Here is a 22,466-nt window from a genome sequence, read left to right on the forward strand (position 1 = left end):
GTAAAGCAGCCGTTATAAACACACCGGATCACTCACAAGGGAAAGCAGAGAGGAGACGGGAGCTTGGGGACAGATGTGGAAACTCTAGAAAAGGAACCCAGTGGAAATCCTGAACAGAAAACCCACCAAATCTAGAAACCCAATATCTGAAATATAATAGTCCTCGAATGGACTTGACAGAGAATTAGAGCTTCAGAGGAAAGGACTAAAGAGGGTGGGAAAAGATGTAAGAGAAAAAGATTTGACTAGAGCCACCAACCCTGAGAAACAGACTCAAAGTGCAGTAAATACAAAGAAACTAACTGTACCTACACACGGGATAGATAGATCGCTGCAAAAACAAAAGGCCAAAGAAGACCTTTCGAGCAGCCAGGAACCACCCAGGACACAAAGAAAACAACTCTAACAGGTGGATATGAATCCAATCAATCACATAAAATTACACTAAACGTAAGTGAACTAAATATTCTATTAAAAGGCAGAGATTTTTCAGGTTGGATCAAAAAGCAAGACCCAATGTTATGTGATATATATATTTTGCCAAAGATCTTCGAATAGTCACTTTAAATGTATTGATTTTATTATACTAAATTAGACTTCAATAAAGTTTATTTTAAAAGAAAACAATTGGTTCCCTGAAAGGAGAGCAGACAAAGAGGAACACAGGAGCAAAAAGCAGGGTGACCTGCAGACAAGTGCAGACCCAGACAGGACACAAGCACGCCAGGAGGTGCTGCCCAGCCGCCTGGCCGGGGCTCCTGAGAACCCCCGTCACCCATCCAGGTGCACACAGACACACAGGACCCTCTCGTGGGGGCTGGGTTAGTGGGATCACAGCCCCAGCAGTGAGGGTTCAGCCACACAGAAGGGGAGCTCAGGGGTGGCCATAGGGACAGGCAGGGAGTGGCAGGCCCCCAAGGCTGTAAAAGCCCAGGGCCAGCAAGTGTTTCCTGAGGCTATCCTGCAAGTCCAGGGCCTGGAGGATGCATGTGAGCAGTGGTGACACGGATACCAACTCAGCGAGAAGACGAGGGGTGGTACCTGGGAGCACAGCTGGGGGCCTGGGGCGATCCGTCCCCCCTGAGGCGACCTCACGGAGTGCAGGGAGCACACTGTCTTGGGGCGACCCAGAGGCCTGGTCCTTCCCACCCTGTTGGGAGTGGTCCAGAGTGAGCATTCGGAACACACCTGGAAGGCGGGTGGGACCCAGGGGCGGGAAGCGGTGCCCCCTCCACACAGAGCTGGCAGACCAGAGGTGGGGGTGGGTGCTCAGGCCAGGGCGGCCATCACAGGGAAGAGGCCCTGGCCGGGAGAAGGCGGGCCCACCTGGAAGGCGCGGGGAGGGCGGGGAGGGGCAGACCAGGTGAGGGAAGGAGCTCCAGGGAAGGTGTCCAGCGAGGAGCGTGGGTCTGCCCTCTCTGCCTTCCTTCCACCTGCAGCGAAAACCCCAACCTGCGCGGGCGGGGCGGAGGGCGGGGAGTGGGCAGCTCCGCCTGGGGACAGCTCCCGGGGCCTGGTTTGGCTCTGCCCCTGGAATGAGCTGATGATGAGGGAGTGAGGGGGACCTGTGTCAGGAAAGGGCACCCGGCCAAACTCGGGGACTCTGGGGCCACCGCAGAGGGCCACTAGAGGTCCACCCAAACCGGGGGCTTCCTGCTTCTGTGTGCCTGGAAGGCTCTCCAGGGGGCTGTGCTGGAGCTGGCTCTCCCCCGTGTCCCCACCCCCCTCAGGGCAGCGCAGGCCCAGTGGAAGGTCAGGACCTTAGCACCACTTGGTGGGACCGCAGCCCGGCCAGGAAGGTCCATGAGGCCCACCGGGAGCAGAGCTCCCCACCCCTGCAGTGAGCAGACCCCTCCCCCAGGTGTCACTGCGCAGAGTGGAACGCCCACCCTGGGGCCCCTCCCAAGTGTCCACTCTAGGAGGTCAGCTAAAGAAGGTCAAGGTCCAGAGCCTCATAACAGCATCCAGAATGTTCAAGTTTCACACAAAAAGGCTCCACAGCCCCAGAACCAGGAGCATCTCCACCCAAGGCCCATGGCGGTCAGCAGGGGCCAGCGGGGAGAAGATGGGTGCTGCATCCAGCAGAGACAGGGCAGCTGCTGCGAGGCCTGAACTGTAAAACACCGACAGACTAAGAAATAAGACGTCTCAGTGAAGAACCAGAAAGTCCCGGCAGAGAAGCAAAAGTATGAAGGAGAACCAGGGAAAATCAGAGCTGAGATTACGATAATCAAAAGGATGAAAGCAGCCGGTGCAGTGGCCCACCCTGTATCCCAGCCGCTCGGGAGGCCGAGGCAGGAGGATCACGAGTTCAAAGCCAGCTTCAGCAAAAGCGAGGCTCTCAGCAACTCAGTGAGGCCCTGTCTCTAAATAAAATGCACAAGAGGCTGGGGACGTGGCTCAGTGGTCCAGGGCCCCTGAGTTCAATCCCTGGTACCCTGCCCCCCACCAAAAAAAAAAAAAAAAGAGAGAGATAAAAAAGCAAAGACAAAACCCCAGTGGTTGGGCCCAGAGACGGGGTGGAGGGAAAGAGCCCCAGAGTGGGCATCAGTGCACTGCAGCCGGAGCAGCTGGCCCACACCCTGGCCAGCAGGAGGTCAGCCATAGGGATTGCGGTCATGCAGACGAGGCTCTGACATTGGGGCCGTGTGCCGAGGCCTTGGTCCCCAGGGTGGCTCTGCAGGAGGAGAGCTCAGGAGGCTGGGCCAGGGGAGGCCTTGGGTGGCCGGCCCGTGCCCCGTAGGGGATGGGGGGACCCGGCCCCTTCCTCTGTCTTCTTCTTCCACTAGGACAAGCACCCAACCCCAGGCCCTCAAGCAACAGGGCCAATGGGTCCTGACCGGGGCCTCCAAAACGGTGAGTCAAAGCCCACCTTATCTCTTCCTAAGTGGCTTATCTCGGGAATGTGTTGCGTTGACGCACAGCTGATAACTGGAGAAGGGACCGGGCGGCTGAGAGGGCAGTGGAAGCAGCAAGGCGGAGGTCCTCCCAGAGGGCAGAATGGGAAGCCCAACCAGGAGAGCCCCAGCAGGCCACTCCAGGAGGCCTCAGGGCCGAGCATGTGGGGACCAGAGAGCGGGTTGGAAGCCCAAGAGACGGCGTTTTACCCACCGCAGAAGGATAGCCAGACTGGCCACAGGCCGCCTCGAACCCACAAGGCTGCAGGGAGCAGGACCGTTTCCCAGGGCTGGCAGAGAGGGGTGGGCAGCCCAGGATGACGCACCTGCATCCTGCGGGAGTGCGGGCGAGCCGAGACGCCCTGGGAAGGCTCAGAACCCGTCCCCAGGAGGCCAGGAGCCGGCAGGAGCAACAGAGGTGTCCACTGCCCTCCGCACACCAGCAGAGCATTCGGCCGAAGCCATCAGCATGCAGAGGAGCCAAGCACCGTGGTCAACCAGCTGCACCAAGCTGGCACTGGACACTCTGCCCGCGACCGGGCAGAGGTCCACGGAGTGTGCCTGGGACAGACCTGCCTGGGACAGACCTGCCTGGGACAGACCTGTCTGGGACAGACCCTGCCTGGCCCACCCAGCCTCATGTGGAGCTCGACAGCGAGTCAGGCCAGGGCTCAGCACAGGGTGTCCATGCGAGAGCCCCCCAGCACCTTCACTGAGGACCCCCCTCCACATGACCCTCTGGCCAGGAAGGAGCTGGCTAATTGGCAGCAGCAGAGTTCCACATGTACCCTTTTTGAAAACTTTATTTGTTCTTTTTAGATATCCACGACGTGAGAGTGTTTGGGCGTACACACAGGGAGGGTGACTTCAACACCGTGTGGAGCTACCCCGGTGTGTACTCACACGTGAGCGCAGGAAGCTCGGTCCCACTTCTCCTGTCTTCCCAAGCCCCTTCCCGGGTCCTCCCTTCATTCCCCTTTGTCTAACCCAGTGAACTTCTATTCCTCCCCCTTATTGGGAGTCAGCGTCCGTCCGTCCGTACATGACAAAGAACATTTTAGCCTTTGTTTTTTGGAATCAGCTTATTTCACTTAGCACAGTAGTCTCCAGTTCATCCATTTACCTGCCAATCGGCGATCACTCTTCAGAAAGCCCCAGGAAGCCAGGCACAGGGCCTCGCCTGGGATCCCAGACTCGGCGGCGAGGCAAGAGGATCACAAGTTCCAGGCTAGCCTTGGCCACTTAGCCAGGCCCTGCCTCAAGATAGAATAAAGAGGGCTGGGCTGCGGCGCAGAGGTAGAAACGCCCTGGGTTTCCATCCCAGTGCCCGAAACAAAACAAAACAAAACACCTCAGGAAAACAGGGATTTCCTCAGTGAGACAGAGAACAGGGACCAGGGTACAACCCAGACCAAACAGCCCTGGCACTAACCCTGTCCTGGGAGGCGAAGGGTGCGGGGACGGGCGAGGACTCGGCTCAGCCGGAGAAGGGAAAGGGTCCTGGGAGGCGGAGCTGGAGTGGAGCCTGTTGGCAGGTGACGTGGTTGTCTGGATAGGAAATCCACAGGCTCCACCCCAATTCAACCAGAGCCAGCGTGTGCTCAGGAAGAGGAAGGGTGCAAGATGCCCACCAGGTGTGACTCGGGGTGGACGCTGGCCACAGTCATGCCGTCACTGGCCTGCAGCACCACCATCCACAGTTGCTCAGACAGCACGGAAGGCCCAGGGCTGGAGGGCGCCCGGACGCGCTTGCTGAGAACGAAGAGCACCCATGGAAGAGCTCGGAGGTGTGCACAGGGACTCTGTGCTCAAGCGTGCCCCAGCGGAATTCAAAGTAGTCAAGCTGTCGATTCTCCCCAAATTAAGGTTTAATATAATTTCCATCGAAATCCCAGCAAGAATTTTTGTAGCTGGAGACAGGTCATTCTAAAACTCATACGGGAAGGTGGGTCCTAGACTAGTGTGTTAGTCTGTTTCCCGGGACTGCAGCAGAATACCTCAGCTAATCAGCTTATAAAGAGAAAAGGTCAGCTCACAGTTCTGGAGGTTCCAGCCTGTGGGCTGCTGAGCCTACTGCTCCGGGTCTGTGTCAAGATGGCCCTTCCTGGCCTGAGCCCTGGGTGGAGCAAAGCCGCTTGCCACAAGGACAGGAAGCAGAGTGGGAGGTGGGAGGTGGCACCGCCGGGCACTGAGGGGACGAGGCAGCTAACTGTGCGTTGGACATAGCTGGCCACCAGCCCCACTGAGGGCACTGGGCCATCCTGCATGCTGGAGCCGCCCCTCAGCCCCTCAGCTGGCCTCATGGGGTGGAACCTGACCGGCAGGGAGGGTCAGACTCCGTGTAGCGGTGCACAGAGCGAGGGAGCAGGCCCCAACGGTCACCTGTGGTGTGCTTCTATAAAGGCCATCTCCAGGGACAGCAGCAGCAGTGGCTGCCAGGGCGAGGGCACACACTGGGTGGTGGGGACACTGTCCACTGCTGGGGGGCCGCTGCCCTCACCAGACGCAGACGCAGAGGAAGGGTCTGCAGTCCACCTGAAGAAGCCGCTCACAAGCCACGTTCCCCGTCACGTGAGGCTCCACCGTAGGCGTCCCCACGAGGACCAGAGTCAATCTCATCAGGCCCCAGAGGAAGTGTGACTGATCCCATTGGGGAGTTACAGAAGCAGGGTCTCTGGGGAAGGCGCCACTGGGGCTCCAGGGCAAGACAGAACAGTGCACGGCCCTGGCCTCCAGGTGCCCGTGGAGTGGGCATCTCCCTGGAGCGCCATTCGAACCCTGCACAAGGGGCAGCACTTGGGTTCCCGAGGGCTGCCTAGGGTGCGTCTGCCGTGTGCGTCTGAGCCACCAGCATGGCTGTCTGTGTCACTGTTAGGCTGTGGCGCGTTATCACAACTCAGTCTGAAGGAGGCAGGGGCAGAAGCGAGGCAGCAAGCCTCGACTCCGAGGCCGGGGCTCCTCTGACCTGCCTTCTTTTCTGGCCTTCCATCTCCTGTATGGGCCACTGTCATGGCTGCAGGCCGCCAGGAGACCCAGCTCCCCTCTGGAGACCTCCCCTGACCTCCTGCAAGTCCCTTTCGCCACCTAAGCTAGCGCCCCAGGGGCCAGGAGGGCGCGCACCTGTGGGGCCGTCCGTCAGATGACGGGGTCCGTGTGCCAAACACGGGCACATCCGCGCTCTTCTGCACACTGCAGCCACAGGAGAAGGGCACGAGCCCATCCCTGGGAACACACTCAGCTCCTGGGACACAAGACCGGCGGGCCAAGACGCAGAGCTGCCAAGGGAGACTGAGGCAAAGCAGGTGGGCAGTGGCCACACAGGGGACAGCAGCACATGTTCAGGTTTCCCCAAGACTAGGGACACGGTGGAGAGGGGCCCTGGGTTAAGGGGGGACAGGGTGGAGGAGGGGCCCTGGATTAAGGGGACAGGGTGGAGGAGGGGCCATGGGATGGGGGGACCTGGATTAAGGGGGGACAGGGTGGAGGAGGGGACCTGGATTAAGGGGACAGGGTGGAGGAGGAGCCCTGGATTAAGGGGACACAGCGGAGGAGGGGCCATGGGATGGGGGGACCTGGATTAAGGGGGGACAGGGTGGAGGAGGGGACCTGGGTTAAGGGGGGACAGGGTGGAGGAGGGGCCCTGGATTAAGGGGACACAGCAGAGGAGGGGCCATGGGATGGGGGGACCTGGATTAAGGGGGGACAGGGTGGAGGAGGGGACCTGGATTAAGGGGGGACAGGGTGGAGGAGGGGACCTGGATTAAGGGGGGACAGGGTGGAGGAGGGGCCCTGGGTTAAGGGGGGACAGGGTGGGGGAGGGACAGGGAGACCTGGTGGAGGAGGGGCCCTGGGATGGGGGGACACGGTGCAGGCAGGGGCCTAGAGTCTCCAGGGAGGCCCAGGGTCCCAGGAGGCCCCTCTGCACACCCCCGGCAGAGCAGGCAGAGGCTGAGGCTGAGGCCAAGGCCGTGGTAGCCCATGGAGCGGCCAAGGCTCTCACAGAGCTGCCAGGTGCAGGCCATGGGAGGGGCCAGGCAGCACGTGGAGGCCGCAAGGCAGACTGGGCTCACCTGCTCCCTTCCTCGTTCTTCGCCCCTGGGTGTGTGTTGTGTGTCTATAGGTGTGTTTGGTAAGTGCATCTGATGTGGTCTGCGCTTGTGTTTGTGCATTTGTGAGCACCTGTTGGTATGGTCGTGTGTGTTTGCACATTTGTGAGTGTATGTGGTTGGGGTGTGTGCGTGGTTGTGTGTGTGGTTGTGCATTTGCATGTGTGTGGTTGTGCGTTTGTGTGTGGTTGTTTGTGCATGATCGTGTCTGTGTGCAGTTGTGAGTTTGTGTGTGTTGTGCATGTGTGATTGCGTGGTCGTGTGTGTGATTGTGTGTTTGTGTGTGTGGTTGTGCCTATGTGTGCGTCTGTGCCCCAGGCCGTGGCCCATGCTCTGGGCAGTGCGTCCACCTCTGCCCTCCCTGAGCTGACCTCCTGGTCCTTGCTGTGCCCTTCACCTCTCCCCCTCAGCTTCACAACTCTGAGCTTGTGCGTGATGAGTGTGCACTGCTTGGCACAGTGCCGTCCTTTCCCGAGGGTTTCTCCCCAGGGCCACTGCTGGCTGCCGGCCCTGACGTCTCTGACCCTGGTCCTTCTGGGTGTGGGGGGGGTGCCCCCACTTCCCTGGGGGCTTGGTCACATGAGGTGGGCCCGAGGTTGCCGTGCAGGGCTGAGCTGCTGGCCAACCCCCTGGGCCCCAGCCAGGAAGGTGGGCAGGCGGAGTCCAGGGGTGCCCGCATCCTGGGCACCCGGGCTTGTCTACCTGTGGGCTCCTCAGGGGTCCAGGAGGGTGAACATGGGGCACCTGGCTGTGCCATCCAGGATGGCTGCCCATGCCTCTGGACTCACGGCCCTAGAACACGGCGTCCCAGGCCTGGCCCCAGCCCTGGGGAGAAAGCCCTTCCCCAGGACAGGAAATTTCCCCAGGAAAATCAGCCCTGAAGGTCTGGGGCGGAGGGTGAGGCGGAGCAGGAGGTCAGCAGGACCCCAGCTGTGGGCGGGAGCGTGGCGCCAGGGCTGGCGGGGAGCAGCGCCTCCTCTCGGAGGACCTTTCCCCAGAGTCCCGAGAAGACGCCTTCGGGCTCTCAGGTGTGGGACCGCGTCTCCAATTTATTAAAGCAGGTCAAGTCCACAAACCCAAACTGCCCATCCTGACCTCGTTCAAGCCCAGTCCGAGGGTGCTGGGCACCTGCCCCTGCTGGGCGGCCTCCTCCAGAGCTTCCTCACCTCCCCAGGCCCCAGCTCTGCCCCGTGAAACTGCTCCGCCTCCTGCCTCTGTCGGAGGATCTGGGCGCTCGAGGGGCCCGCAGCAGCGGAATCCCGCAGGGCTTCTCTCTGGGCCTGCCTGTGTCCAGGAGGGCCCGTCCCCGCAGCAGGCTCAGAATCCCCTCTGAAGGCTGAGCCCTGCTCCTCCTGGGCGTGCCCTGCACTAGGTGTACACGTCCATCCTGTAATGGACAGGGGCTACTTGCCCATTTTGGCTGGTGGCTCATGGGCTGTGACCCGGGTGTGTGAACAGGTCCTCTGGCTACTGTGGGTGCACACCCACGAGGGCCTTCTGAACTCGTCACCTGGAGAAGCGGTCCCTTCTGTGTGCCAGGGCCCTGCACATACTCCTCTTGTCCAGGGGTCAGACGTTCTCGCTGGGCCCCAGTGGCCTGGGATCAATAGTGAGAACATTTGGAGGGACTGTGCACTGTGACCCTGAGGTGGCCCTGTGGTGCTCCAGGTCCCCTGCCCAGGGTGGGAAAACAGCTGTGGAGGGTGCTTGGGCAGGGTCCCAAGTGCGCCTCCCACTACCGGAGACTCCTGGGGGTCTCAGGGTTGGGAGGAAAGGTCTGGGCTGAGGAAACTGGCTGAGCCATGGTCCCCAAGGAGGACCTGGTCAGGGGATCTGTCCCAGGGTCTGTGACCCTCCACCCCAAATTTATTTGTAGGCACACACGCACTTGGAGCTGCTCTGAAGGTGCTGGGGACATAGGAGGGTGACAGGTGGTCAGGGGCTGGAGGACTGAGGTATGGGAGCCCTGGGGACAGGAGGAGCAGGACGAAGACCAGGTTCCCAGGAGCCAGCGCCAGGCCTGCTGGTGGGGGGAGCGGGAGACCTGGGCAGACTGGGCGGGTGCCCGTCAGGCTCTGGGAGACACGGGGCTCAAGGCCAGCATCAGCCCCTCTCAGCAGCCGACCATGTGGTCCTGGCTGTGGACATGGACGCAGGCAGCTGGTGCTTTGGCCAGAACCATGGGTCTGAGGGGGACAGGACTTCCTTCAGCTGCCCAGGCCAGATCTTGGGAGGAATTCTGTTTGCCCAGTGATTCAGAGAAAACAAACCCGTGCGAAAGGGCTCAAATCAGAGTGGCCCCACCAAAAACCAAAGTCACACTGCTCCTTTCCTCCCTGGTGCTGAGGTGCTGACCCCGCCCAGCCAGCCCAGGTCTCAGCTCCCTCTGTGCAGGGCAGGGAGGCCCCGCCGCGGCCATCGCCCTCTCTGGCCCCCTAAGCGGAGCAGGGAGAAACTCAAGATGATGTCCGCTGATCAAGGAAGTTCCTGGCTTGGTGAAAATCCACTGGGGAGCCTGCCCCTTCTGTCAACACCAGCCGTAATTCCTCAAAGTGTCAGGTTGCCCCGCTGGGCTGCAAGGGGCCTCCCCAGGGCCAGGAGGGAGCCCGCTTCCTCCTCGAGAGCTCACGAAATCACTCTCCAGGTTTCACACAGGTCTCATCAAACAGGACGCCGGGTCCTCCCCGCACACTGCTGACTTGGCAGTCAGAGTGCTGGTCTTGCTGGTGGTCTTGCTGGTGGGCCCATCCCTAGACCCTTGGGCATGCACCGTGCATCAGTGACCGGGAGTCCCACGAGCCTGTTAGTAAACCTACCGTTATTTCACATGCCGCCATGTAACCAGGAAAGGGGTGGGTGCCAGAGTGGTTCAGCGTGTCTGAGGAGTGCCAGGTGCCGGCCCTGGGAGCAGCAGGCAGGAGCGTCCTGGCCTCTGGGCACTGTCCAGGACCAGGATAGCTCAGAGCATGCTGCACTGACCTTGTCCTCTGCACAGTGGGTCCGACAGCCAAGGATTCCGAGGCATAGAGAGGGTGAAGGACTGGTCCACGTAGGCACAAGGGCCATCGCCTCCCGCCCTGGAGGGCCACAGGCCAGCCCCACGGAGCCCTGTGGGCCCCACAGTGGGGAGCGTGGGGAGCTGCCCACCCCTGGCCTCACAAGACAGAGCCCCTTGCCCTTCGTTCCTGGGCAGGAGAAGGAAGGCTGAGGCCTGGCTAGTCTGGGCATTTTACAGGGCATGGCCCCCAGGTCCTACTGGCCAGAACTGGGCTGACCCCATGTCCTGCAAATGACGGTGACAAGCTGGGACAGTCGGGGGGACCCCAACTTGGGCCTGGAGTTGTTGAAACCAGAGGCCCATCCCACTCATCTGGGCCCGTGACAGTTGGGCCGGGCCAGGGTCGGGCCGGGCCAGGGTCGGGCCGGGCCAGGGTCGGGCAGGGCCAGGGCCGGGCCGGGCCACGGGCCTTGTTTTCCTGACCCGAGCAGAGTCTTGCTGCTCTGGTGGGGATGGAGAAGCAGAGTGGGAAGGGCAGCCTAACCATGCGGCTCTGCTTGAGGGGACTGGGGCTAGTCATGTTCATCTCACACATCTGAGGGGTGCTGGGCTGACCACTCTGCCCATGAGGAGCACCTGGCATCCTGGGGGTCCTGGGGGTCCTGGGACAGATCTATTTTCATCCCCAAGGGAAGTAGGGCCACCGTATGGGGTCAGTGGCGCTTCCTTGTCCCCAGGCCCCCACTCCCCCACCTCTGTGGGGTGCAGGATACCCAGACTTGGCATTCCTTGCCCCAATATGGGGCCTGAAACCAACCGGATCTGGGCTGGCCTGGGGCTTAATCTCCACTGAGTCACCCGGGCACAGCCTGCCAGGACAGAGGGGCGGTTGGGTGCTGGCTTCCTGTGCCGGGGGCTGGAGGCAGGATTAGCAGCCTGACGGCAGCATGACCACGATGCTGTGGGACGTGCCCGGCCCCCACCCTGCCCAGGCCCCAACATTTTCCCTATCTCCATGGTAACTCCGGGGGCCACTCCGTCAGGGCCACAACCCCAGCCCTTCTCGCTGGGCTCTAGGAACACTCGCTTATCTGATCCTGGAGGGAGGGCCCTGGCTCAGCCAAGCCCAAGCCCAGCGCTGAGTGGCCTTGGGGCTCAGCGGGGGTGAGGGCTTGCAGGGCTGCTGCCTGGCCAGGTGCCCCACGGACTTCATGCCCTCCAGGGTGAGTGAGATTCCACTGGCCTGGCACAGCCCCTGTCCCAGTGACCTTCCTTTTGCAAGCCATGGGAGAAGGGCCCTGATATTTAGGGACTAGTCATTGGGCCACACTCTCCTAACGCTGGCCTAAAAACTGACTCTGCCCCCCCCCCCCCAAGGCTGGGCAGGTTCTGCCCCAGGGCAGGGAGAAGCCCTCAAGGAGCAGTGGGTCACCCACACGGTGGCAGGCAGAATGTGCCCAAGAGCGCTGGGGACAGAGGCCGTGTGGAGCCCCTCAGGATGGGCAGGACTCCTGGTGCCCAAACCTGTAGGCCTCAGGGACAGTCTGGGGACCCCCGAGGCCCTACTCCAGGTCTGGCAATGCTCATGATGTGATTGATGGCACCTTCTCAGCCAGAGCCATCAGGCCAAGTCGGCTCGGGCCCATCAGTAGCTCTCCAGCCTAGTGGGCATCAAGCTCTTCACAGCCAGAGGCCACCGGTGAAGGCAACTGGCCCTCTGCTGCCCAGGGCCTGCGAGGGGCTTGGAGCCTGAGGCATAGCTGGGTCTTGGGCAGGTAGGGCTGGGGGCTGCCCTGAGGAGGAAGCGAGGGTAAGGATGACCCCCAGCCAGGCCTGTGGCAGTCTCGGGGGGCACTGGCCAGCTGGGCAAATGCTGGGGTTTCTCGAGGCACCAGGAGCTCATGGGTCAGGCGGCCAGACACAGAAGGGGTCAGGGAAGGTCCCCATGGGGAGACAGGTGGGGAGAACTCCCCGCAGCAGGACTGGGGGACCCCTGGGCAGCCAGGCCCCACCCACAGACACACCCCTGTCTGCCTGCTGCCGGCTACTGACCAGCCAGCGCCCACTGTTTACCTGGGTGAGGGGGACCAGAGGCTGGCCCCGCCCACCCACGGGAAGCGGCTGGGGCTGGAGCCAGCCCCGGGGCTATAAAAGCCTGCTGCTGACCAGAGTCACTCCTCAGAGGCCACCTGTGGGGACATTTCCCCACTCTCCACACCATGGCTGTTGGCCGGAGGAAGCTGGCCCCACTCTGGGCCCTGGCCTGGGCCCTGGCCTGCACCCAGCACACAGGTAGGCTGGAACCTCCAGCTTCCCCAGGTGGCTCCCCAAAGACCCGGGGAGGCCCCGGCCCCAGGTGGGCAATGGCAGCTGAGTCCTTGCCTGGGTCCTGGGCTAGCTAGGTGTGTCCATGAGGGGTTCCAGCCATGCGCCCCTGCCTGTGGCCTTGACCACCCTCCAGCAGCGCCTGGCTTGGTGGGTCGGGTGGGCTCTGGGCTGCCAAGCTTCTGAGGGGAGAAGCAGGAGCCCATTTTCAGAGTCCGCTCAGGCCTGGTCAGGGCCGGCTCTCTGCCCTTTGGACACCCCACAGGCCTGGTTCACCGGCTCCTGCCTGTCTAGGCTCCTGGGGGTGGCCTGGGGTATGTCTTGGGGTAGGTGTGATGTCCAAAGGGGAAGCGTCTCACCCACCCCTCCACCCCTGAGAGTCATGGGGCTCAGGGTCCTGAGACTTCTGTGGTGTCCCGGCCTCTGCTGACGGTGCCCCGGGTGATGTCCAGGGGTGGGAGAGACAGGGCTCCTGGAAGGGCAGGTGCCTTCCCTGCCCACCTTCCCCTCCACTGGGCAGCCCCAGAGTCAAAGCCTCGGCTCCTGCCTCCTGCATCTCTCCGAGAACGTGCTGGGCTCCCTGCCCCTCCTGGCCACCCCCTTTCCTTCAGTGTGGCTCTCCCTGGGCTCAGAAGTCTCCCAGGACCCTTGGAGGAGTGCTGGGCCCGCAGGGAAGGACAGGGGTGAATGGGGCTCCCAGGGGAGCTGCCCGTCGCAGCCAGCACCACCCGAGTCCCCAGCCCCACTGACCCTCCCGGTGGCCTCCTCCAGCACATTTCCAGGGCGAGGACTGCTCCCTGATGCTGGGGGCCTGGCCTCACTGGCCCCTCCCAGGCCAGGCCTCCCGCCGCCCACTGTGGGGGTGTGGAGCACAGCTAGGACGTCCTGGCTGGTGGAGGAGGGGGCAGCCTCCGGGCGACGGCACGTGTGGGTCCCACTCTTTCTCTGTCCCCGTGTGTCTGTTCCCCTGGGCCGGCCAATTGGCACCTCACAGGACCCCTGGGCAGCAGGGCACCAGGGAGATGAGGGCCCCCAGCCTGGCCCGAGGACCCCAGGGGCAGTGTAGGATCTGGGAGGTGGGCTCAGTGGAGTGAGTCCACGCTCTGCCCAAGCCCCTCCTGTGCGCGGCTCTGGGTGGGCCAGGCCCCTCCCCCCACCCTGGCTCGGGGGGCGTCAGGCCAGTGTCTGGGATAATGTGCACATTTGTGCAGCCATGGAGGGCCCAGTCTCCCTGCAGGCCCTGCTCCAGCTGCCCTGGCCCTCCTGGCCCATCCAGCCACTGGAAGCACCGGCTCACCCTGGCCCTCCGACCCCTGGCCTCCTGTGACAAGCGGTCACTGAGCCATATCTCTAGTCCTGATTCCCAGTGGAGTCCCTTCCCAGGATGAGCATTGCTGGCTCTGTTCCCACACCCCACACAGTGACTGAAGGGACAGGAGTGAAGGAGTGGTCCCTGGAGATGCAGGGCCAGGGTGAGGTGGCCCGGGCCAAGGGCTCAACGGGGCCAGCAGAGGGAACGCCCCCAGGGGTCTCTCTCTAGCCGCCAGCCCGACTCAGACAAAGCCCACATGGACGGAGATGTCCAGCCCCCAACAGGGCAGAGGGAACATTCTGCGCTGGCCACCCCGCACCTCCCTCCGTCTGCAGGCCTGGTGGCACATCCCGAGGCACCTGTCTGCACGGCTCCTCAGGTTTGCCCCCTCTTCCGCAGGCCAGGCCCAGCAGGGCTCTCTGCAACCCGGCCGTGAGCACAGCGCCGACCTCTCTCCCCTTCCAGGGCACAGCGGTGAGTCTTGGCCTCTGTTCCCTACCCTCTGCCTGCAGAGCCCCTGACCCCACCTGGGTGGGCACAGGGTCCCCAGGGGCCACTTGTCTTGGGCTGGCTCTACAGCAGACAACAGCTGTGGCGTCAGAACTTGGGGCCGGAAGACATGCTGGTGTACACGGCCTGGCCAGTCCCTGCCTGGCCTCTCTGGCGCAGCCCGTACCGGTCAGGGGTGGGTCCCTGAAGCTCAGGCCCTGAGGGACCTCAGGGGCTGCTGGCTCCATCGCCACAGGGCCAGCCGGGTGCTGGGGCTGGGGGCCGGGTCCCTCCGTCTCTCCCTGTTTGACTCTGCTGCAGCGACCCGCACACCTTTCAGGCTCTGGTGCTGGCTCTGGAGGGCGGCCAGAGGTTTCAAAGCGGGCGTTTGGGGTGTTTCAGGTTAAAGCCCCGTCTGTTGGCCTTTCCCACAACAGTCCAAACCAGGAGCAGCAGTGCCTAATCTCCTAATCTCCTTGACCCAGGCCTTTTTGCATCCCAGGAGCAAGAGACCCCACACACAAGCAGCAGGTTCCGGGCCCTGGGGCCGTGAGGGCCAGCATCCCGGGGCTCTGCAGCGGAGAGGGATGGGAAGGCCCGGGAACGCTGGGTGTGGGCCGGGTGCCGCGCTCGGTGAAGGTCTCAACAGCAGGTGCCAGACTGGGCTTACAGGCCCAGAGCTTGGATCCGCTGGCCCTGGCCCATCTCCTCAGGGCAGTGGCGTCCCTGGCTCCTGGAGGCTGTATGCACATCCCATGAGCTGCTGTCTCCACAGGGGACCCCCTCCTCAGGATGACTGACACCCCGCCTCTGAGGGCCATCCCTGTGGTCCAAGGTGAGCGAAACCCGAGGCCGGGAAAGAGGTGTGGGTTAGCGGGGCTCCCCTCCCTCACACCTGCAGGGGCTTGTTGGAAAGGGAACCCCCAATTCCGGGTGTGAGGAAGCATTGGAAAATTGTCCCAAACTGCCATGGCCGGTTCCCAGAGTTCCCTGGGTGCAGAGGGGACCCCAGATGCCTGACCCTGGGCAGCAGCACGAGGGGGGACTCCGGGGGCAGGTGGAGGGTCATCCCTGGTGGGTGCAGTGGGCGCAGGGCAAGCTCCTCCAAAGGCCACGCTGTTGTCCCGCAGCCCTGAACCGGGCCCACAACGGGCGGGTGTGCAGCACCTGGGGCGACTTCCACTACAAGACCTTCGACGGCGACATCTTCCGCTTCCCGGGCCTGTGCAACTACGTGTTCTCTGCTCACTGTGGAGCCGCCTACGAGGACTTCAACGTGCAGCTGCGCCGCAGCCGGGCGGCCAACACCACCACACTGAGCAGGGTCATCATGAAGCTCGATGGCCTGGTCATCGAGCTGAATGAGAGCTCCGTCCTGGTCAATGGCCACCCGTGAGTCTGAGCCCCGGTGGCACCCTGTGGGGTGGTGGTGGGGGTGGGCAGGGCGTCACCTTTGAGGGAAGAGGCAGCGGTGCTGGCCAGGCTCTCTGGGCCCTGCACACAGCCACCTGCCCTCCGGGGCCCTTCCCGGTTCCTCCAGGACACCAGGGCCTCCAGGCGCTCTTTCCTGTCACTCACAAGGCTGGGGACCCTCCTGGCGGTGACCCCCTCCTCGCCCTGCCCCTGGGCGCCTCAGCCCCACCCTCTCTCCACAGGGTCCAGCTGCCCTTCAGCCAGTCTGGGGTCCTGATGGAGCGCAGCAACGGCAACCTGAAAGTCACGGCTCGGCTGGGCCTCGTCTTCATGTGGGACCAGGACGATGACAGCCTCCTGGTGAGGCGGCGGGGTGGGGAGGACAGGCCTCCTGGGAGGACAGGGTGGTCCTCTGGGTGAGGCTGGTCAGGCGGGATGGATGGGCTTCCCCGCGGGGGTGCACACCTCCTGTCCTCCAAGGGCCTGGCCTGCCCTGGTCAGCTGTCCAGAGGGTGGAGACTGCCCTGGGCCAAGGGGGCAAGAGGATGAGACCCTGCCCCACGGGAGGTGAGGGGCAGGACCAGCAGAGCCCTGGGGTCTGCTCCCACAGAGGAGCCCTGCTCGGGGCCGCGCTGCCTGCAGCTCCTGGGTGGGCCTCATGCTTGTGTCTCCCTGGGGATTGGTCCCTCCTGTCCTGGGACTGGCTCTGATGGCTCCTCCCATTCCAGCTAGAGTTGGACAGCAAGTTCGCCAACCAGACCTGTGGGCTCTGTGGGGACTTCAACGGCATCCCTGTGTTCAGCGAGTTCTTTTCCCACGGTGAGGCTCCTCGAGGCCACCTGTCCCCTCCTCAGCTCCCCGGAAGGCCCGGTCTCCCAGAGTCCCACAGCCCCTGCCAACATACTCTCACACCTGTGCACAGGCGTGTGCACATGCAGACCTGCTCAAGGGCACGGTTCTAGCACACACCCTACACACACGTGCGCAGACACACGTGCCCACTCAGTCCTGGCGTCTGCCTGCCTCAGGGGTGCGTGTGGGAAGCTGAGAGCCAGTCAGGACCCTGTCCTCCGTGCTGCTGCCCTGGACAGGGGCCCAGGACCCGCAGCCTCCCTGGAAATTCGCACCTGCTTCCTCAATGCTCGCGTCGTGGCCACGAGAAGTGGCGTTCCAACTGTGGCTGCACAGCCAGCCTCCCTGACCGTCCCCCAGCTGCCAGGCCCACCCCCAGAAGGGTGTCCAGTCAGGGGCATGGAGCCTGCCCAAGCCTCCAGCTGCCCCTGGCCAGCGAGGCCCTGCGCAGGGCTGGCCAGGGACGCGCAGGCTCACTTTCAGCCCCTGGCGCAGCCCAGCCCAGCGGCAGGGACAGTCTCCAGGTTCCTGCTGCTTCCTTGAGTCATTTCAAGACCCCCCGAGTGTCCCAGGGTGGGCAGGAGGGGGAAGCCCACCTGGGGGCTCTGGCCCCTGGGACTTCATGGCCTGGGTGCTGGGCTGCAGGGTCTGGGGCCTGCAGGAAGAGCCAGCTCCCTGCTTCCTACAGATGTCAGGCTGACCCCCATCGAGTTTGGGAACCTGCAGAAGATGGACGGGCCCACGGAACAGTGCCAGGACCCCGACCCTGCACCCCAGAACTGCTCCACCGGCTCCGTAAGCCTCAGAGTGCAGGGCAGAGGTGGGGGGAGGGGCTGTGGGTGGTCCTGCGATCTCGCAGGGCGTCCCCGAGCCTGGACTCCTGCCTGGCCCCAGGGCATCTGCGAGGAGCTCCTGCGAGGCCAGCTGTTCTCGGGCTGTGCGGCCCTGGTGGACGTCAGCAGCTACGTGGAGGCCTGTCGGCAGGACCTGTGTCTCTGTGAGCAGGCCGACCTGCCCAGCTGCATCTGCCACACGCTGGCCGAGTACTCACGGCAGTGCGCCCACGCAGGGGGCCTGCCCCAGGACTGGAGGGGCCCCGACCTCTGCTGTGAGTGCCCAGCCCTGCCCTACCCCCAGTGCCCATTCCCACCACGCTGTCCTGAGGGAAAGGAGCTGGGTGTGACGACCTGTCCGGTGGCCCTGCAGACCAGACCTGCCCCCTGAACATGCAGCACCAGGAGTGTGGCTCCCCCTGCACCGACACCTGCTCCAACCCCCAGCGCTCCCAGCTCTGCGAGGACCACTGTGTGGCCGGCTGCTTCTGCCCTGAGGGTCAGTTGGGGGCCCACCCCTGCCAACCCAGGCACAGGACCCCCCCCAAACACAGATGCCTTCTGGGTGCCAGATGGCTATGGCTGGAACATAGAAAAAAGACCCCTCAGACCCTGCTGGGGGTGCCCCTGGGCCTCAGGTTGGCTGGGCCCTGGGGGTACCTGTGTCACAGCTGACCTGCTTCCTGCAGGGACGGTGTTTGATGACATCGGCCAGACTGGCTGTGTCCCCATGTCTCAGTGTTCCTGCCTGTACAATGGGACCTCCTATGCTCCAGGGGCCAACTACTCTACAGACTGCACCCAGTGGTAGGTCCCTCCCTGTCCCCAGCCTGCCGAGGGCCAGTTCCTCTGGGAGCTCAGGGCTAGGCCTAGTTGCAGGTCTGCTGTGGCCTCGCAGCCTGCCGGAAGCCCCGTCTGGAGGGGTGCGGCAGGCCTGGTGCCCTGGGCAGCACACACTGTGCTCCTTCTCCTCTGCTCCTAGCACCTGCTCCGGAGGCCGCTGGAGCTGCCAGGAGGTGCCGTGCCAGGGCACCTGCTCTGTGCTGGGCGGCTCCCACCTGTCCACGTTTGACGAGAAGCAGTACACAGTGCATGGGGACTGCAGCTACGTGCTGACCAAGGTACAGCCCTGGGCACCTGGGACGGCCAGCCTCCCTGGGCCCCCCCCCCAGCCCGGGCTTCACCAGGGGAGACCATGAGGGAGTGCCTGGGTCACTTGGATGCTGGTTGGAGTGTAGTGTCCCCTGTCCAGTGCCCTGACCCCTCTGACCTTGCATTTGGGTTTCCAGTGGCTTTATTTTTAGAGCAGTTTGGGGGTCATTTGTTGGTCGGGCAGAAAGTGCATTGAACCCCAGCTGCCCACCTCCCCGCCCAGCTCGCCCTCTTATCATCTTGGGTCAACGTGGTGTTGGCCACCACTGAAGAGCAAAACCCACGTGCCCTGGTCCCTGTGTCGTGGCCTCCGGCAGGCTCTCTGGCGAGGTGCATCTGTGGGGTGGATGAGGCCTGGCGTCCTGCATCCACCATGGCAGTGTGGTGGGCAGCCGCTGCCCCGGATGTCTGCTCCCTGTCCCTCTGCCGGCCCCTGGGACCCCTGGTCTGCCTCCCGCAGGGCCTCCCCAGCCCCCCCAGCCCCCCAGGGCCTCCCCCAGGACCTGTGTGGAGGCAGTGCTTTCCCTCAGACGGTGAACAGTTTCCTCCCTGGGTGCCTGGCTGTGCCCTCGGGGCCTTCTAGCAAGGGGCAGTGTGGGCTGGAGGACAGGGGCGAGGCCGAAGAGGTGAGCGCCACGTTGCTCCCCACAGCCCTGCAACGACGATGCCTTCACGGTGCTGGCCGAGCTGCGCAGGTGCGGTCTGACCGAGAGCGAGACCTGCCTGAAGGGCGTGGAGCTGCGCCTGGGCGGGGGCCCGACGGTGAGTGTCGCCCACGGGCAGGACGGGGCGCGACCCCCGCTGCCAGGCTTCTCCGCCAAGCCCTGGATCTGGCCACAGCAAGTGGACCCTCTGCCCCGGCCAGCCGTGTCCCTGCTCGTAGGTCCTCTGAGGGACCGTCCCTAAGTGGAGCAGCTCAGTGCCAGCCCCACCCGGCCCCAGGAAGGAGGGACACACCCCTGGCCAGCAAGGTCTCTGCTGGACTGACACTGTCTGGTTTTTACGTGGCTAAAAGCACGTGTGACCCTCGGAAAGGTCAGACTCAGAGCGAGTCAGGGGCAGAGCTCAGGGTCGCCGCCCTGTGGGCTCTAGGCGCACTCCGCAGCCTCTGCAGGGACCAGGGGGCGGTGGTGGAGGCCGCCCAGGCCCCCGCTGACTCGCTGGCTGTCCGCAGGCTGTGGTGGTGAAGGCCAGCGGGGAGGTGTTTGTGAACCAGATCTACACGCAGCTGCCGGTGTCCACAGGTGAGGGCACTGGCCCACTCCCGCCCTGGGGCTGCCTGTGGGTCCTGCCCGGCACCTCCCCGTGAAACCCCTGTGCTGTGTCCGCAGCCAACGTCACCCTCTTCAGACCCTCGACCTTCTTCATCATCGCGCAGACCAACCTGGGCGTGCAGCTGGCCATCCAGCTGGTGCCCACCATGCAGGTGTTTGTGCGGCTGGCCCCTGAGCTCCGGGGGCTGACCTGTGGTAAGAGGTGGCACCCCGGGGTCCTGGCGCCCACCCCGTCCCTGAGCCTGCACAGGGCCTCGACATGACTTTCCTCCCCAGGTCTCTGCGGGAATTTCAACAGCATCCAGGCCGATGACTTCCGGACCAACAGCGGGGTGGTGGAGGGCACAGGTGCCGCCTTCGCCAACACCTGGAAGACCCAGGCTGCCTGCCCCAATGTGAAGAGCAGCTTTGAGGACCCCTGCTCGCTCAGCGTGGAGAACGGTACGTGGCCATCGCTGGCTCCCTGAGGACCACTCAGGGGCTGGTGCACCTGTTTGGGTGTCTCCTGACTCTGTCCTGGGGTACAGCTGTCCCCGCCTCAGGCTAGTGGTGAGCTGGCCATCCTGTGCACTGTCACCCGAGAGGTGAGTCTGGGAAGAAGGAAACGGGGGCAGAGCGGAGCCCAGTGTGTCTGCCGGCCGGTCGTCAGGTCCGGAGGAGCCTCGGGCCGACCAGGCTGCTCACCTGCAGCTCTGGGGCCGGCTGCAGGGTGGAGGGGAGTACGTCCGTCTTCCTGTGCTGCTGACCGTCCAGCCCCTGCCCCGGGCAGGCATTCAGCCAGCAGGTCCTGGCTCACTTGCTCTCCCTGTGTGGCCCACCCCGACCCAGAGAAGGGGTGGAGAGGTCTTGTCACGTCCGTCCCTGGTAGTGGCTACCCACGTCCCTAGAAGGTGGTGGCACTGGGAGGCTGGGCTGGGGACCCAGGAAAGGAGAGAAGCAGTAGCCATGGCGCCTCCAGGCCTCACGGGCCCTTCTGTGTCCGAGTGCCGGCTCTATCTGCTGCGGGCAGGAGCAGCCCCGGGTGGGTTGCCCAGGAGTGACCATGGACAGCCTGCCTTTCGCCCACAGAGAAGTACGCCCAGCACTGGTGCTCACAGCTGACCAGCCCTGACGGCCCCTTCGCCCAATGCCACGCCACCGTGAGCCCCAGCACCTACTATTCGGTAATGCCCACCCACCACTCCTGCAGTCAAGGTCCTGCTGCTGGGCTATGGGGACGCCCCCAGGGAGTCAGGGGACACTGAGAAGGGGCGCTGGGCAGTGAGCCTTCTCGGGACTGTAACAGCCCAGCAGGCCCCAGGGTGGGTTCCAGGACCAAGCCGGTCCCTGGGCTCCCCCTGACTCATGCACTGGGCCTGCCTGGGACTCCAGCCCTGTACTGGACGCAGGAGCTGACCCAAACAGGGAATCAGTCGTGGCAGGGGCTGGACCCCTGGGCCACAGAGATAAAGGGCCAAGGTCTTGCTGGAGCCCCAGCCCCATGGGGTGGCCAGCCCTGCATGGGGCTCTGCTCAGCTGCACGTGGGGTGTGAGGGAGGACCCAGGGAAGCGTCCCAGGAGGCCAAGATGGGGGCCCAGACAGGGGCTGGCAGGGTGGGGGACATTGGCCACATGTGTGCTGAGTCCCTGACCCTGATGGCTCTGGCCCCCAGAACTGCATGTTCGACACGTGCAACTGCGAGAAGAGCGAGGACTGCATGTGCGCGGCCCTGTCCTCCTACGTGCAGGCCTGTGCCACCAAGGGCGTGCTGCTGCGTGGCTGGAGGGCCGGCGTCTGCAGTGAGTGCCGGGCAAGCGGGCCCCCCCCCTCGCCAGGCCTCAGAGCCACCCCCCCCAAGGCCCGTCCTCTGCCCACGGCCATCACAGTCTGGGGCTCTGTCCAGGAGGCCTGGGTCCCTGACTACCCACTGCTGCCCACCTGGCTGTGCCCATCAGCATCCTGAGTGTCCCCTCTTCCTGGCTTCCTGCAGCAAAGCCCACAACCACCTGCCCCAAGTCGATGACCTACCACTACCACATCAGCACCTGCCAGCCCACCTGCCGTGCCCTGAGCGAGGAGGACGTCACCTGCCATGTCAGCTTTGTCCCTGTGGATGGCTGCGCCTGCCCAGAGGGCATGTTCCTGGACGCCTCGGACAAGTGTGTGCCGGCTGCCAGCTGCCCCTGCTACCACAGGGGCTCCATGGTCCCCAACGGCGAGTCTCTGCACGACAGCGGGGCCGTCTGGTGAGATGTGCCGCAGGGGTGTGGGACAGGGGCTCACTGGCCAGAACACACCTGCTGACCATCCCCTCCTCACAGCACCTGCACACAGGGGACGCTGACCTGCATCGGGGGCCCAGCGCCCACCCAAGGTGAGCTCGGAGAGGGGCATGGCTGTCCCCAGGCCCGTCCTCTCCAGGGGAAGCCCTGAATGGCTTCTTTGTCCCACTCCAAGCTAGGGGGCAGCGGCAGCTGACTGGCCTCTGTGTCTAGCACCGTCTGAGCCCTGGGCTCTGCCCCAGGTCAGCGGAGTGACACACACCAGTGTGGCACTCCACACTCCCACCCCCTGCCCAGGCAGGCTCCTCCGCCCCTGGGGGCCATGTGCACGGAGCCTGGCTGGAGGGACTTAGGGTCCCCTGCACCCCCCTTTTCCCCAGTGTGTGACGCACCCATGGTCTACGTCGACTGCCACAATGCCACACATGGGGCCACCGGAGCTGGCTGCCAGAAGAGCTGTCATACCCTGGACATGGCCTGTGTGAGTGACTGGTGGCCCCAACAGTCTCCCTGATGGTAGCCAGGGTCCCCCACGACCCCTCCTGCCAGGGTT

General features: G+C 63.8%; 1 protein-coding gene across 1 annotated transcript in view; it reads left to right on the plus strand.

The window, feature by feature from the left end:
- Positions 1-12,220: 12,220 nt before the first annotated feature.
- Positions 12,221-22,466, plus strand: part of Muc5ac (mucin 5AC, oligomeric mucus/gel-forming) — a 30,537-nt gene continuing 20,291 nt past the window's right edge. Inside the window, exons 1-20 of the mRNA XM_071616898.1 lie at positions 12,221-12,293; positions 14,038-14,112; positions 14,903-14,962; positions 15,258-15,519; positions 15,783-15,900; positions 16,269-16,359; positions 17,081-17,187; positions 17,287-17,500; positions 17,599-17,724; positions 17,915-18,029; positions 18,208-18,346; positions 19,029-19,139; positions 19,552-19,621; positions 19,709-19,846; positions 19,928-20,092; positions 20,720-20,814; positions 21,304-21,430; positions 21,622-21,877; positions 21,953-22,005; positions 22,294-22,394. Of these exons, the coding sequence (XP_071472999.1) occupies positions 12,221-12,293; positions 14,038-14,112; positions 14,903-14,962; positions 15,258-15,519; positions 15,783-15,900; positions 16,269-16,359; positions 17,081-17,187; positions 17,287-17,500; positions 17,599-17,724; positions 17,915-18,029; positions 18,208-18,346; positions 19,029-19,139; positions 19,552-19,621; positions 19,709-19,846; positions 19,928-20,092; positions 20,720-20,814; positions 21,304-21,430; positions 21,622-21,877; positions 21,953-22,005; positions 22,294-22,394 (2,496 nt within the window). The remainder of the gene's footprint in view (positions 12,294-14,037; positions 14,113-14,902; positions 14,963-15,257; positions 15,520-15,782; positions 15,901-16,268; positions 16,360-17,080; positions 17,188-17,286; positions 17,501-17,598; positions 17,725-17,914; positions 18,030-18,207; positions 18,347-19,028; positions 19,140-19,551; positions 19,622-19,708; positions 19,847-19,927; positions 20,093-20,719; positions 20,815-21,303; positions 21,431-21,621; positions 21,878-21,952; positions 22,006-22,293; positions 22,395-22,466) is intronic.

Source organism: Marmota flaviventris, chromosome 9 (genome assembly GCF_047511675.1).
Source record: "Marmota flaviventris isolate mMarFla1 chromosome 9, mMarFla1.hap1, whole genome shotgun sequence".
NCBI classification, from domain to species: domain Eukaryota; kingdom Metazoa; phylum Chordata; class Mammalia; order Rodentia; family Sciuridae; genus Marmota; species Marmota flaviventris.